Source organism: Hippocampus bargibanti, linkage group LG04 (genome assembly GCF_051943395.1).
Source record: "Hippocampus bargibanti isolate YZ-2025 linkage group LG04, ASM5194339v1, whole genome shotgun sequence".
Lineage (NCBI taxonomy): Eukaryota > Metazoa > Chordata > Actinopteri > Syngnathiformes > Syngnathidae > Hippocampus > Hippocampus bargibanti.
The window spans coordinates 28,097,545-28,113,278 of record NC_142737.1 but is presented as its reverse complement, the minus strand read 5'-3'; the positions used below and the strand labels follow the sequence as shown (position 1 = coordinate 28,113,278).

At 40.9% G+C, this 15,734-nt stretch overlaps 1 protein-coding gene and 1 pseudogene across 2 annotated transcripts in view; both read right to left on the bottom strand.

The window, feature by feature from the left end:
* Positions 1-5,613, bottom strand: part of LOC148899611 (atrial natriuretic peptide receptor 3-like) — a 39,343-nt gene extending 33,730 nt beyond the window's left edge. For both annotated transcript variants that reach the window (XR_016114766.1, XM_088994995.1), the window contains exon 1: positions 4,701-5,613. Coding sequence is in view for 1 of the 2 variants with exons in the window: in XM_088994995.1 (XP_088851121.1) it covers positions 4,701-5,361 (661 nt within the window). In the remaining variant the exon portion in view is untranslated. The remainder of the gene's footprint in view (positions 1-4,700) is intronic.
* Positions 5,614-8,280: 2,667 nt separating this feature from the next.
* Positions 8,281-9,299, bottom strand: LOC148899610 (atrial natriuretic peptide receptor 3 pseudogene; annotated as a pseudogene).
* Positions 9,300-15,734: the final 6,435 nt, after the last annotated feature.

Here is a 15,734-nt window from a genome sequence, read left to right as displayed (position 1 = left end):
TACACTGTAGTTGACAATTTATCATATTATTAAGTTATAGTGTGCGTGAAAGGATTCAGCATAAAACAGTTTCAATTTTTTTGAAGAAGGTCCCTTTTTTGGGTGTTCCATTTAATAAATATTAAATAAATAAAGGAATATATGAATAAATAAATGAATCAATTAAAAAAAGACAAACAGGACAAGCTATGAAAAACCATCACTCCATTAGCATTAATAAGGAAGATTCAGACTCTGCCTGGAAAATTCTTCACAACTCTGTCACTTAAACACACCTCCTGAAATATGCCTTGAGTCAGTGGGACAAACTTCACCTCAGTCCCGCCTGCACTACAGCACCTTTAATTACACTGAGCTTTCCACACACTGCTCACCCTGTGTATGCTCTGGAAGTTATTCCATGGGTCAACTTTGGCAACCGGCAATAACTCAAAACTGTCCGATTTTCCTGATACTGTACTCGAGCATCAATACGAGTTTGAAACTATCTCTCCTGGCTGCATATGGTATACCAATTGACTGTGAATGGGAGATTTCAAGTGCAGTGTTATCTGAGAACTTGTAATACAAGACTTTATTGATATAAAGGACTGTTTTACCAATTTGTAATATCATTAGTCCTAAAACAAGGATGTGTGTGTTGCTGAATTCCAAATGAACAGAGGACAGAAAAGACATTTCAGCTGTGAAAAGCTTTTAAATTTTTCCGTTTAAGTTAGTGTTGACTGAATGACTGCTGGGTAAGTTGAGTGATGCATTTCCTGTTTATCATCACTGTATGTGCAGAATAATATTGCTGTCTTTGGCTTGCAAGGCAGTACCGTGCAAGTTATGAGGTTTACTGTGAAGGTAAGCTACTGGTTTTAACTGTGCAAGATTTTGTATGGGATGTATATTGGAGTGCAGATTCTTGAGTTGCAACATCAGAAGAGATTGAGACAAAATGTGCTTGGTCCATGCCCCTGTGTCTAGCACACACACACACACACACACACACACACACACACACACACACACACACACACACACACACACACACACACACACACACACACACACACGCATACACACACACACACACACACACACACACATAATAATAATAATACAGTAAAGTCTCGTTATATCGATATCGGTTATATCGATAGTACTGCTTATTACAATACTATTTCTATGAACGCAAGGAGAAAATTTACATGCCGCAGGTTCGCTGTGCAAAGTGTGGCTGCCAAGCCCCTCTCTGAAGCCGCATCGAGCATCGATCCGACCGCTGTGGCCGGAATGGTCACACTGAAGCGACGCAAGAAGGCCCTCTGCTTTTTCCACCAGCGGTTTGGCGGCAAGGCCTGACGTTGCGTACCCCACTTCACCTAGGAGGCTTCAGGAAACTGGGCGCCGGCAACGAGAGCGAGCTGCTTTTCATTACGGACTCCTCGTCAGGAAGACGTTTCCTTGCGGACAGCGGATCGCTGGTCAGCCTGCTGACACTCACAGGCGCGGGCGGACACGGAGGCCGGTGGATGCGGGCCTCCACCGTGCGCAGCTAAGGGCTCACCCATCACCAACTTTGGTTCCAGGTCGGTGACTGTGTGCTTCCACGGACGACATTTCAAGTGGAATTTCACTGCAGCCTCGATCACAGTTCCGATAATCGCCGCAGATATTTTATGTGTTCATGGATTACTTGTGGATGTTGCTAACCGTCGTTTGATTGACACCATCTCGTTTGCCACTTTTCCGTGTAAAGCTGGAGGGCTCAGACCGTTAACGCATGCAAATTATTTAACGTCAGGTAACGTTTATGAACGTCTGCTGACAGATTTTCCGTCGCTAACTACTCCCGCCTTTTCCAATGCCGATACTAAGCACAGGGTAGAGCATTTCATCACAAAGGCCACATCTTTTTAGGGAAAGGATGCATCTCTCGAAGATGATGAATGCAAATTTCCCCATTGTGGGACGAATAAAGGTATTCTGATTCTGATGGAAGGAAAAGGAAAATATTTACTGCACAGTAATTGTATTTTTCTTTCCCCCTGCTCTGCCCATCCAAGCCAGCCTGATGGTCCACAAATGCCTGATCCTGGGGCACAGCTCATCTGGTGGCTATGCTGAAAATGAATCGGTGCACTTTGGTGCCTTTGTTGATCAAAGACAGACATGTTGCACTTGCTCCTATTTTAGCAGGCAAAAGAGCAGATGTAGTTCTGACATCACCTCGTTTGGCATCCGACCCTCCTCTCCGGAAGTAAATCTTTCAATAGTTCATTATTTTAAAGCAGTAATATGAAGAATTTTAATAGAAAAATCAAAAACAAGAGACAGACTTAGCTTGGAGAGACAGACCTGGACACATAGATAGAGGAGATTCTTCATCCATACAATGAAGGGAAGTCTATTTGCTTGCTTGTTTTTGTTCAGACGTGATAATTGGAAAAACTGGATAAATTGAGGTAATGAAGGCACCATTTGTAGAGTATCTTCACAGACTACGCACTCCCTTTTCCTTTACCTCTCTCTCTCTCTTTCTTTCCTCTCTCTCTCTCTCTCGCTCTTCCTATCTCTTACGCACACACACGCACACACACACACACACACACACACACACACACACACGCACACACACACATACACACACACTAATAATGACACTGATGAAATCTGTGTGTGATTTGGAAAAGAGGTGGAACTCAGGTTAACTGTGAGGTAGCATACAACTAGAACCACCTAAGCAAGGGACCAGACCAGAGTCAGAGCTCAAATGTTTCTTTTTAAATGTTGTTTAACTCTTTCATGCTACTAATAATGATAACCTGTATCCGACAATTATAACCTGTATCTTGGACACATGACAAGATGTCTACTGGAGTAACCGCTGTCCATGAAAGGGTTAGGAAAAAACATTGCTTCAGTTCAGTTCATGGGCCAATTCCCCTTGATAGTAGAATCAGAACCATTTCCGCACAATAACTGCGGGATTAGAATCAAGTGGTCCTTTGAGCTACTCTACATTCTAACAATTTATCCACCTGTCGTCAGGGGCAGATTTTTCTTTTCTTTTTTTAACTGAAGTCTCTCGCCAGACACATAAACATGTTTGAAGTTTCCTGCTAAAATCTGGTATACCTTCATGTCTTGCCCATAACCATCCACTCCCCTAAAAAAATGCTGATAATTGGGAATGTTTTCATGCCTGTGGAAGAAACCAACTGTGATTAAATGTGTGTGACGTGCAGTCAGGGGAGGCAGACACCTGTCATCATGGAAATATCAAGTAACTTAAATTAAACGGTTATATTTATTCAGTGATTTGTACTTTAACATTCTTTTCGATTTAACTTCACCATTTTTGGATTTTTTTTTTCAAAATCGCTGAATTTTCACATTTACCGTTCAAATACTAAGTAGAGACGAGCGGTGAGGCACCAGCCGGCTGAGCCTCACCATGGATTGCGCAATCACTATGCTGACTGTGCTGGCTTGCTCTGCAGTGAGACCCCATTGCTGTCCCTCTGTACGTTGCTATTAAAGTGTTCAAAAGTATATGAACTAAATTTCTACAGTTTAGCTGGTGTATATAATGTACAGTCACTGTACATTATAAACACTGTACTACAGGGTTTATTTTACTTCAATCAAAACTGTGCGCATACGTGAGGACACACAGTTTTCCTGCCTCATGACAGGGGGCACTGGTGATTACAGATTTGTCTTGCTCCTCCTCGGCTGCACAATAATAGAATTAGTGAGAGCAAGCTACAGTAAACAGTTAGCAAGTTAAGTGCAACCATCCAGTCATTTTTTCGTGTTGCTTGGCCTTATTTTCAGAATGGTGGAGTACATATCTAAATTGAAATAATTTTCTAAACTGGACTGTCAATCGAAGCAGGAGATAATAATTAAAGGAAGACCAACACCGGACTGTATAGCTCACAAACGGTGAGGTAAGAATATAAATCTCCTGGACAGTTTCTCAGCTTTTTGGCCAAGAAGGATCTCATTGAAACTATTCCTAATGCGACAAAGTTGCTCCAGCTCGTGCTCTCTGTTCTAGCTACTACAGCATCAGTGGAGCGGTAATTCTCAGCATAAAAGACTGAAAACATACAGTCGGAACATGACTGATCAAGGACGACTTTCTTCACTGGCAGTGATCTCCATTGAGACAGAAAGACCTGGACTTCATTTATAAGTAAAGGTCACATGATAATAACGTTTTTTTAATTTTTTATTTTATATATATATATATATATATATATATATATATATATATATATATATATATATATATATATATATATATATATATATATATATATATATATATATATATATATATATATATATATATCAGTATGGATCAAAGTAGTACACAGTATGGATCAAAGTAGTACACATGACTCTCATCAACGCAAAATGTGTGTGAGGGGGTATAACTTCCGTTCTCAACAAATCAATGTGGATTTTATTGGAGTACAACTAATCCACTTTACTTTGAGTCAAATTTACTCTGAATATTTCACTTCTTTCCACGTGTAAATCTCATGCGGCATAGACCGGAACAAATATAGTCCTCGAATTAAAATGTACCAATTTACTCTAGAAACATTAATAAAAAATGAGCTAGATCGTGTCACAATTCCCGAGGTCTATATGTGTATTTTCTTTTTCTTTTTTTTAAGAACGAACTGGTACATTACCTTGAGTGTCATATATGCTGTGGATGATGTCGTCAGTGTCCAGCGGGTCATCGTGGGAAAATTGATATGTTTTAATACTTAGGTCGGTCATCAGATGATATATCCCCTCCACGGTGAAGTAACAGTTCCGCTCCTCCTTGTCGTCTTCATAGATCAGTACGGCGGTCTTCCATGCAAAGTGCTTGAACATTGCGCTGAAGGTCTCTGCCATCTTTACATAGGATGGTGCGATGCGCGTGAGGTGAGAGAATTCGGTGTTTTTGTTGCTAAAACCTGCGGCCAGGGCACCTGCTGAGATCACCGGAATATTCCAGTGCGACGCCAAACGCACTACCGCGGCCGCTTCGTACTCGCACACTGGACCCAAAATCAGATCGGGCTTCCTCACGCACGACCTGTCCACCAAATGGAAGAGCGCATCATTGACGCAATTGGAATTCTCAAAGTGGATGTTGAAATGGAAGTCGTAGTAGGGGGCTCCGGCGGTCTTCAGCTTCAACTGCGCGTAACGAATAGCCGGGGCGACCCTCGCGTATGAAAAAAGATAAGTGTCATTTTTGGGCAAATATACCACCACGTCAATTTCAGCGCTCATGGTATTGGTCACAGCTTGATTACAGAAGATAAAAAAGTACACCCACAGCGTGCTAAAAAGTGACATGCTGAGACGTGCGCCTTCAAGTCGCAAGTCTGTGAAACAAAATTGCTGGCTCAACCGCTTTTCCCTCGAGGCTCCAGTTGTCAGTGCACTTGCAGACGCACACCGAAAGAACCACCGTGACGAAATACAGTCGTTCAGTAATAATTTACTCTTTAAAAATAATCGTCCAAAACGCGTGTTTTATTTTGAATTTAAATGTTCATCGAGAACTCCTCAACTTGTTTTCAAATGATCTTCTTTCCACTGTTGACTTGCCGATTACTTATCCAGTGGACACCATGCACACAAGCTGACTGTGGCCTGGAGTTTTGAAGCATCATCTTAGGCTTCGTCGTGCGTCATTGGAACGCTCCCCACCTCCTTCTTAAAGCTACAAGGCAGCAGTGTCCACTCAACCTGGCAAAACCTGTGGTGTACCCAGTACTGTCAAAAGTGTGTGTGTGTGTGTGTGTGTGTGTGTGTGTGTGTGTGTGTGTGTGTGTGTGTGTGTGTGTGTGTGTGTGTGTGTGTGTGTGTGTGTGTGTGTGCAGTCGAATGCTCACGCAATGCACACACACACACGCACACAAACTCTCTCTCTCTCTCTCTCTCTCTCTCTCTCTCTCTCTCTCTCTCTCTCTCTCTCTCTCACACACACACACACACACACACACACACACACACACACACACACACGCACACAATCAAGTATTGCAAATCATGATGAATTTAATGAGAAATGAATACAGTATACTGTACTGGTTTACAAACGGGACAGTGGTATTGTGGGATGGTGTAACTTAATGCATTTGGCTTCTGCTGGCATATTGTGTGATGGTAATGACGCCCTAAAATAAAAAAATAAGAATTAAATAAATACATAAAATAAAAACAAGACAGGAGAACCAGGGAGTTCTGAACATAAACACTTGCAGGAACTAAAACAGACCACGACGAGAAACAAACTAAGCCATAAAAACGGACTGAAGCCAAGAACAAGTACAGGTAAACAGAGAAAATAATAAGGATGGCCGAGACACAAAGGGTTGAGAAAGCAGATTATTTGGACACAAGAGATCTGGGTGACAAGAATAGGTGGATATAAAACCAAACATGGGAGACAAAAGTTTATTGTTTTTCTAATTTTAAAGTGTCCTTGGGCGCTTTGAAAGGCGCTTGTAAATTAAATGTATTATTATGATGTTGATGATGATTATTATTATTTTCATTATTATAAAAGTACATGAGTAAACAAAACTATGAAAATAAACAACTAAACAGAATCATGATAATTCTCTTCCCACAATGGATAGATCCCAGACATCCCAAACTAAAGTAGTGGCTGCAGGGGGTGTGCTGCCAGAACAGGGATGGATTGGGGCCATAGGACTGACACCGCCAGAACAAAGACGAGCAGTAGGTGCAGGCCGTGCGCCGCTGAAATAGGATGGCCATGGCCTCTGGTCCTGCAGGGTAAATTTTTGGTTGGGCTGTTCTGTCATATTTTGAGATGATTGCGGACCCCAAAAAAGCAGGAAGGCGGAAGACCAGGGAGTACTGAACAAGATGTATTACCAAAAGCACTTTCTAGGCTACACTGGAAAAAAACTAAATCAAAAGCAATACAATCAAATCAAAATTAACAACATTAACTATAACTTTGTACTCAACAGCCAAACATCAGGAACTTGCATTAACAGAAACAAAACAAAATGAAAGTACAGTGAGACCTCAACTTACAAACTTTTTGTCTTACAAACGTCAAATTTATGAAAATTACACCTTATAATAAGCACTATTTTCATAATACACACCCACCACGGCTGGTGGAGTGATATTCGGCGGAAGCACACGACCAAACAGCACCAGCGGTTAATTTACCAACAGTCCTTATGGAAGGTGACTCTCCTTCCATAAACCATCAACGACCATCAAAAAGGTAAATAAAACTTTATTTTACAGCACAGTTTATTTCTTTAATTACAGTTGTCATGTAATGCGTCTCTCTTTCCAAACAGCAATTCCCTTTGACCTTCGACCTCCAACGCCATTCCATCAAGCCATAAATGACCATCTCAAATGTAAGTAAAGTGACTTTATAATATAATGCAGTGTATTTCTTTCATTACAATACAATAGCACATTTATTATACATAGAATAAGGTATGATGTGTGTAGTTTTAAGGCTTATTTAGTTGAAAAGTATATTTTATGGAAACCCGGGAACGGATTATTCCCATTTTAATGGTTCCCTAAGGGAATTTTTTTTTTTTTGAGATACACACTTTTCGCCTTACACACTCTGTCTGGGAACCAATTAAGTTCGTAAGTTGAGGTCTCATTGTAACTGTACAAACAAACCATAATTTCCTCCAAGGTTTAATACAGAATTGTTTGCTTGTTTCAGAATTTTGCTTTCATCAGTTTAACATTGTCTTTTCTTTGTTTTTCAATACCCGACACAAAAAAGTGTTTCTCAAGGAAGTCATTTTTTTGAATGGGAGTTGTAAATAGTAGCTACCGAGCAGACTGGATCAGCATTCCACGATTACAAGAGATAAATCTCCACACATTCATACGCCCATTCATTATCTGAAGTGCTTATCATCACAAGGTTCACGGATGCTCTGGAGCCTATCCCAGCTGATTTTGATATATATATATATATATATATATATATATATATATATATATATCAGTATGGATCAAAGTAGTACACAGTATGGATCAAAGTAGTACACATGACTCTCATCAACGCAAAATGTGTGTGAGGGGGTATAACTTCCGTTCTCAACAAATCAATGTGGATTTTATTGGAGTACAACTAATCCACTTTACTTTGAGTCAAATTTACTCTGAATATTTCACTTCTTTCCACGTGTAAATCTCATGCGGCATAGACCGGAACAAATATAGTCCTCGAATTAAAATGTACACAATTTACTCTAGAAACATTAATAAAAAATGAGCTAGATCGTGTCACAATTCCCGAGGTCTATATGTGTATTTTCTTTTTCTTTTTTTTAAGAACGAACTGGTACATTACCTTGAGTGTCATATATGCTGTGGATGATGTCGTCAGTGTCCAGCGGGTCATCGTGGGAAAATTGATATGTTTTAATACTTAGGTCGGTCATCAGATGATATATCCCCTCCACGGTGAAGTAACAGTTCCGCTCCTCCTTGTCGTCTTCATAGATCAGTACGGCGGTCTTCCATGCAAAGTGCTTGAACATTGCGCTGAAGGTCTCTGCCATCTTTACATAGGATGGTGCGATGCGCGTGAGGTGAGAGAATTCGGTGTTTTTGTTGCTAAAACCTGCGGCCAGGGCACCTGCTGAGATCACCGGAATATTCCAGTGCGACGCCAAACGCACTACCGCGGCCGCTTCGTACTCGCACACTGGACCCAAAATCAGATCGGGCTTCCTCACGCACGACCTGTCCACCAAATGGAAGAGCGCATCATTGACGCAATTGGAATTCTCAAAGTGGATGTTGAAATGGAAGTCGTAGTAGGGGGCTCCGGCGGTCTTCAGCTTCAACTGCGCGTAACGAATAGCCGGGGCGACCCTCGCGTATGAAAAAAGATAAGTGTCATTTTTGGGCAAATATACCACCACGTCAATTTCAGCGCTCATGGTATTGGTCACAGCTTGATTACAGAAGATAAAAAAGTACACCCACAGCGTGCTAAAAAGTGACATGCTGAGACGTGCGCCTTCAAGTCGCAAGTCTGTGAAACAAAATTGCTGGCTCAACCGCTTTTCCCTCGAGGCTCCAGTTGTCAGTGCACTTGCAGACGCACACCGAAAGAACCACCGTGACGAAATACAGTCGTTCAGTAATAATTTACTCTTTAAAAATAATCGTCCAAAACGCGTGTTTTATTTTGAATTTAAATGTTCATCGAGAACTCCTCAACTTGTTTTCAAATGATCTTCTTTCCACTGTTGACTTGCCGATTACTTATCCAGTGGACACCATGCACACAAGCTGACTGTGGCCTGGAGTTTTGAAGCATCATCTTAGGCTTCGTCGTGCGTCATTGGAACGCTCCCCACCTCCTTCTTAAAGCTACAAGGCAGCAGTGTCCACTCAACCTGGCAAAACCTGTGGTGTACCCAGTACTGTCAAAAGTGTGTTGTGTGTGTGTGTGTGTGTGTGTGTGTGTGTGTGGTGTGTGTGTGTGTGTGTGTGTGTGTGTGTGTGTGTGTGTGTGTGTGTGCAGTCGAATGCTCACGCAATGCACACACACACGCACACAAACTCTCTCTCTCTCTCTCTCTCTCTCTCTCTCTCTCTCTCTCTCTCTCTCTCTCTCTCTCACACACACACACACACACACACACACCACACACACACACACACGCACACAATCAAGTATTGCAAATCATGATGAATTTAATGAGAAATGAATACAGTATACTGTACTGGTTTACAAACGGGACAGTGGTATTGTGGGATGGTGTAACTTAATGCATTTGGCTTCTGCTGGCATATTGTGTGATGGTAATGACGCCCTAAAATAAAAAAATAAGAATTAAATAAATACATAAAATAAAAACAAGACAGGAGAACCAGGGAGTTCTGAACATAAACACTTGCAGGAACTAAAACAGACCACGACGAGAAACAAACTAAGCCATAAAAACGGACTGAAGCCAAGAACAAGTACAGGTAAACAGAGAAAATAATAAGGATGGCCGAGACACAAAGGGTTGAGAAAGCAGATTATTTGGACACAAGAGATCTGGGTGACAAGAATAGGTGGATATAAAACCAAACATGGGAGACAAAAGTTTATTGTTTTTCTAATTTTAAAGTGTCCTTGGGCGCTTTGAAAGGCGCTTGTAAATTAAATGTATTATTATGATGTTGATGATGATTATTATTATTTTCATTATTATAAAAGTACATGAGTAAACAAAACTATGAAAATAAACAACTAAACAGAATCATGATAATTCTCTTCCCACAATGGATAGATCCCAGACATCCCAAACTAAAGTAGTGGCTGCAGGGGGTGTGCTGCCAGAACAGGGATGGATTGGGGCCATAGGACTGACACCGCCAGAACAAAGACGAGCAGTAGGTGCAGGCCGTGCGCCGCTGAAATAGGATGGCCATGGCCTCTGGTCCTGCAGGGTAAATTTTTGGTTGGGCTGTTCTGTCATATTTTGAGATGATTGCGGACCCCAAAAAAGCAGGAAGGCGGAAGACCAGGGAGTACTGAACAAGATGTATTACCAAAAGCACTTTCTAGGCTACACTGGAAAAAAACTAAATCAAAAGCAATACAATCAAATCAAAATTAACAACATTAACTATAACTTTGTACTCAACAGCCAAACATCAGGAACTTGCATTAACAGAAACAAAACAAAATGAAAGTACAGTGAGACCTCAACTTACAAACTTTTTGTCTTACAAACGTCAAATTTATGAAAATTACACCTTATAATAAGCACTATTTTCATAATACACACCCACCACGGCTGGTGGAGTGATATTCGGCGGAAGCACACGACCAAACAGCACCAGCGGTTAATTTACCAACAGTCCTTATGGAAGGTGACTCTCCTTCCATAAGCCATCAACGACCATCAAAAAGGTAAATAAAACTTTATTTTACAGCACAGTTTATTTCTTTAATTACAGTTGTCATGTAATGCGTCTCTCTTTCCAAACAGCAATTCCCTTTGACCTTCGACCTCCAACGCCATTCCATCAAGCCATAAATGACCATCTCAAATGTAAGTAAAGTGACTTTATAATACAATGCAGTGTATTTCGTTCATTACAATACAATAGCACATTTATTATACATAGAATAAGGTATGATGTGTGTAGTTTTAAGGCTTATTTAGTTGAAAAGTATATTTTATGGAAACCCGGGAACGGATTATTCCCATTTTAATGGTTCCCTAAGGGAATTTTTTTTTTTTGAGATCCACACTTTTCGCCTTACACACTCTGTCTGGGAACCAATTAAGTTCGTAAGTTGAGGTCTCATTGTAACTGTACAAACAAACCATAATTTCCTCCAAGGTTTAATACAGAATTGTTTGCTTGTTTCAGAATTTTGCTTTCATCAGTTTAACATTGTCTTTTCTTTGTTTTTCAATACCCGACACAAAAAAGTGTTTCTCAAGGAAGTCATTTTTTTGAATGGGAGTTGTAAATAGTAGCTACCGAGCAGACTGGATCAGCATTCCACGATTACAAGAGATAAATCTCCACACATTCATACGCCCATTCATTATCTGAAGTGCTTATCATCACAAGGTTCACGGATGCTCTGGAGCCTATCCCAGCTGATTTTGGGCTCTTGGTGAGGTGCACCCTGAGCTGGTTGCCAACCAATCGGAAGGCACACAGAAACATACATCCATACATGCTCCCACTCACACCTAGGGACAATTAAGAGTTTTCCAAAAACCTGTCATTCAATATGAGTACTCGGAGGAAACCCACACTGGCACAAAAGATAAATGAACACATGAACTCGAAACTGAATTTGTTTAAAATTTTCCTATGCGTCCACGACATTTGTATACACTACAATTCCGATTCTGGTGAGACGTTGTGTCATGTGTAAATAAATGCAATGCAGTGCAATGATTTGCAAATCATTCTCATCTCAAATGTTATTGCCTACACCACAAAGACAAGATATTTGATCTTCAAGCTGATAAACCTCCTCACTCAATTTGAACTTGATTAATGCGACCTGTTAAAAGCTTTGACAGGAGGATGTTTAGCAGTGTGTTACATCCCATCTCCCTTAAACAACGCTCAATAAGTGTTTGGAAACTGAGGACACGAAGGACTCTATAGTAATAGAAATATTTGCTTGCAAGTAACAATTGGCGTGTCCTCATTTTCATGCTGAATATTTGAAGAAGTGAAATATTCTGCTTGCCGTCAAGAGGTATTCTGGTTCTGAAATATTTCAGATTTTCCTGATTACTATAGCAACGTATGAGGTTTTTTTTGTTTGTTTTTTGTTATTTTGGGAGGGGTTCGATGATCAAGAGATGCAAATTTAGCAAGAGGATGGATTAAATAACTGTCTTTATTCAGGCTATAAATTACTGTATAAGGGTCAAATGTATGACAGTAGTTTTTTATATTGAATGCATTATGTCAAAATCAGCAGCAATTGGTTAGCATGTCAACCTCACAGTGTAGAAGTGTTGGGTTCCATTCCAGCTCTAGCCTTTCTGTGTGGTGGCAAGCTCTTCCCATACCTACATTGATTTTCTGCGCTGACTCCGGTTTCTTCCCACATTCCAAAAACATGAATGGCAGGTTTATGCAATACTCTCAATTTTCTGTCGGTGTGAGTGTGAGCATGGATGGTTGTCTATGTGTTCCTTGCAATTGGCTGGCAACCTGTTCAGGGTATCCCTCTCCTACTGACCGAAGACAGCTGGCTCAAGCGCAACCCTTATGAGGTAAGTGGCTCAGAAAATTGATGGATGGATGAGTAGGTGGATCATTGGATGCATGGATGGATGGGTGGATGGAGGAGTGGATATTTGGATCATTGGATGGATGGATGGATCGATTGATGGATGTTGAAATCAGTCTTCAGTGCTGAGAGAAATTGTCGGACACGCCTTTGGATTGACCACAGTGACAATTTGTACAGTCCGTACAATGGGAGACTGTTCAAAATGCACAAGGGCTCCAATGCAAGTAACGCTCATAACATTGTCTCGACAATGTATAATTTGACACAATTGTTAAGTAATCGAATACAACCTTTTGTCATATAGTGCAGACTTAATTTACTTTCCCAAATTAAAACAAAATTGGAATTATTATTTTTTTCCCCATATCTAAAACAAATGGTGAAACCGTCAATTCCTTTCAAACACAAACCAAAACAGTTTTAGAAATGCTCGTTGTCATATCATCTGAAACAATTCACTTTCATGTTCATCCTAAACGGCAGTTTTGCCTCAACTTATTAGTTTCATGGTTTTGGGAGTTGAGGTCAGGCACCATTGGCATCATATGGCACAGAGCATGGGTCAGGAACCTTTTTGAGAGAGCCATAATAGCAAAATATTTTTCAAATGCTTTTCAGTGAGACGCACACACACACACACACACACACACACACACACACACACACACACACACACACACACACACACACACACACACACACACACGCACACACACACACACACACACACACACACACACACACACACACACACACACACACACACACACACACTGCATTCAGGGAACCTTTTTTTTTAACCGTGTGAAGGGTAAACAGAGAGGCTGAATGTCAAGCAGCCTGGAACACCTGGGTGAAAAGATTGGCGCATCTGGGTGAAAGGATTATAAGACCTTGTTTTGTTGCCAGCGAGGCAATGAAAGGCTTACATGCAAGCCTCTATCCACAGCATTGACTCAGTTGATTTTGCAGCCTGATATCTTCATGACTTAACTATTTTACCGCCACTGAGAGATAAGCTTTTGAGAGGGGCCTTTGGGACACAATGGAGTACCGTGATGGAAAAGACTCGTTTGACCTATTTACCAAAAAGGATTCCCACTTCTTTCTGCCAAACAGCTTGCATTTGAAACAAAAGCTGTTCTAATACAGCCAAATATTATTCTTGATTGTTTCTCCAGAATATTGCTTCCTGTGCATCACAAAGATAAGGGTTCTTGAAGTGTTGCTAGGAGTTGCCGTTTTCGCCCAGCAGATGGAGGACACCTTAAACAGGTCGCCAGACAATCGCAGGCGCACACACACACACGAATGACACAAACGAAACAATCGAACAACCATCCGCGCTCACACTCACCCCTAGTGACAATTTTGAGTGTTCAATCATACTACAATGAATGTTTTTGGAATGTGGGGGGGGGGGAGTGGAGTTTCCATGTTATTCCTATTCACAGGCTTTTTTTAGCATGGTAAAATCTTGACTTGCCTTTCTGTCAGGTAAATGCATGTATCTTAAGAAATTGTGAATGAGGATAAATTTGTTTAATTTCATTGTAACCCAGCCAATTTTTAAGACAAGACACCCCCTGCTGACCAAATTGAGGAGTGACAATTACGTTGTCTTCTTTTACACGAGAATGCTCTCTGCAGAAATGTAGGTTGCATAGTACATGCAACCTCCATTTCTAGGTTAAAAAATCTCCAATCATCCATTGCCATTTTAGATTAATTCAGTAGCCAACAGAGAATGTTTGTCATTTCCATCAATAAATCTTACATAATAATTACAGTGCAAATATGATTGGTGACAGGAATGAAAAAATACTCTCACCAAAAGCTCATATTTACCTCCCAAGAAAATGTCCTTTCAAAGTGACACAAATGTCTTCTCCTTGGTGTAGAGGTGCAAAGTCCGATACGGATCTTTTGGTAGATAATTTAATGGGATGCGGCCATTAAGAAACCACATTATGCAATTAAATCTATCTGGATCACAAGACATGGTTTTACAAGAGCCATACTAGATTTTGTAGAATGGAATTCATTCATTGCCACCTGGGGAGAAGACATTCGTTGTCCCATAAAATTAAGGGGAAATATGTATCACATCGAGCCGACAACTGGGAACATTTACCTTATGATTGGTCTTTCAAACTTGTATCGTCCAACTGATCTTGTTGAAAATGATATAGTTTTACAATACAATACATCCTGATTTCTAATGTGCTTTCAATAGAACTGCAGCTCAAACAAAGTTTTATGAAGAAACAACTGTACGGTCCTTTTGGTTTGCAGTTTTCCTCCTGCGAAAGGATGAGCGTGTGTGTGTGGATATATATACAGTAAAGTCTCGTTATATCGATATTCAAGGGAGTCCGAAAAAATATCGATATAACCGGGACTATCGATATATCCGACCCTGTTTGCATGTAATTTTCTCCGTGCGTGCATAGACATAGTATCGATATAACCGGGACTATCGATATATCCGATATCGATATAACAAGACTTTACTGTATATATACCCAAACGTGTTGTGAGGGTTTGTTGGGAACGTCTGGCAGAATTCCCTGTCAGAAGGAGTTTCAACTCCCACCTCCGGCAGAACTATACACATGTCCCGGGGGAGGTGGGGGACATTGAGTACGAATGGACCATGTTCCGTACCTCCCTTGCTGAGGCGGCAAATCAGAGTTGCGGCCGTAAGGTGGTTGGTGCCTGTCGTGGCGGCAATCCCCGTACTCGCTGGTGGACACCAGTAGTAAGGGATGCCGTAAAGCTGAAGAAGTAGTCCTACCAGGCTTATATAGCCTGTGGGACTCCTGAGACAGCTGACACGTATCGACTAGCCAAGCGGAATGCAGCCTCCTCACTCAATTTGAACTTGATTAATGCGACCTGTTAAAAGCTTTGA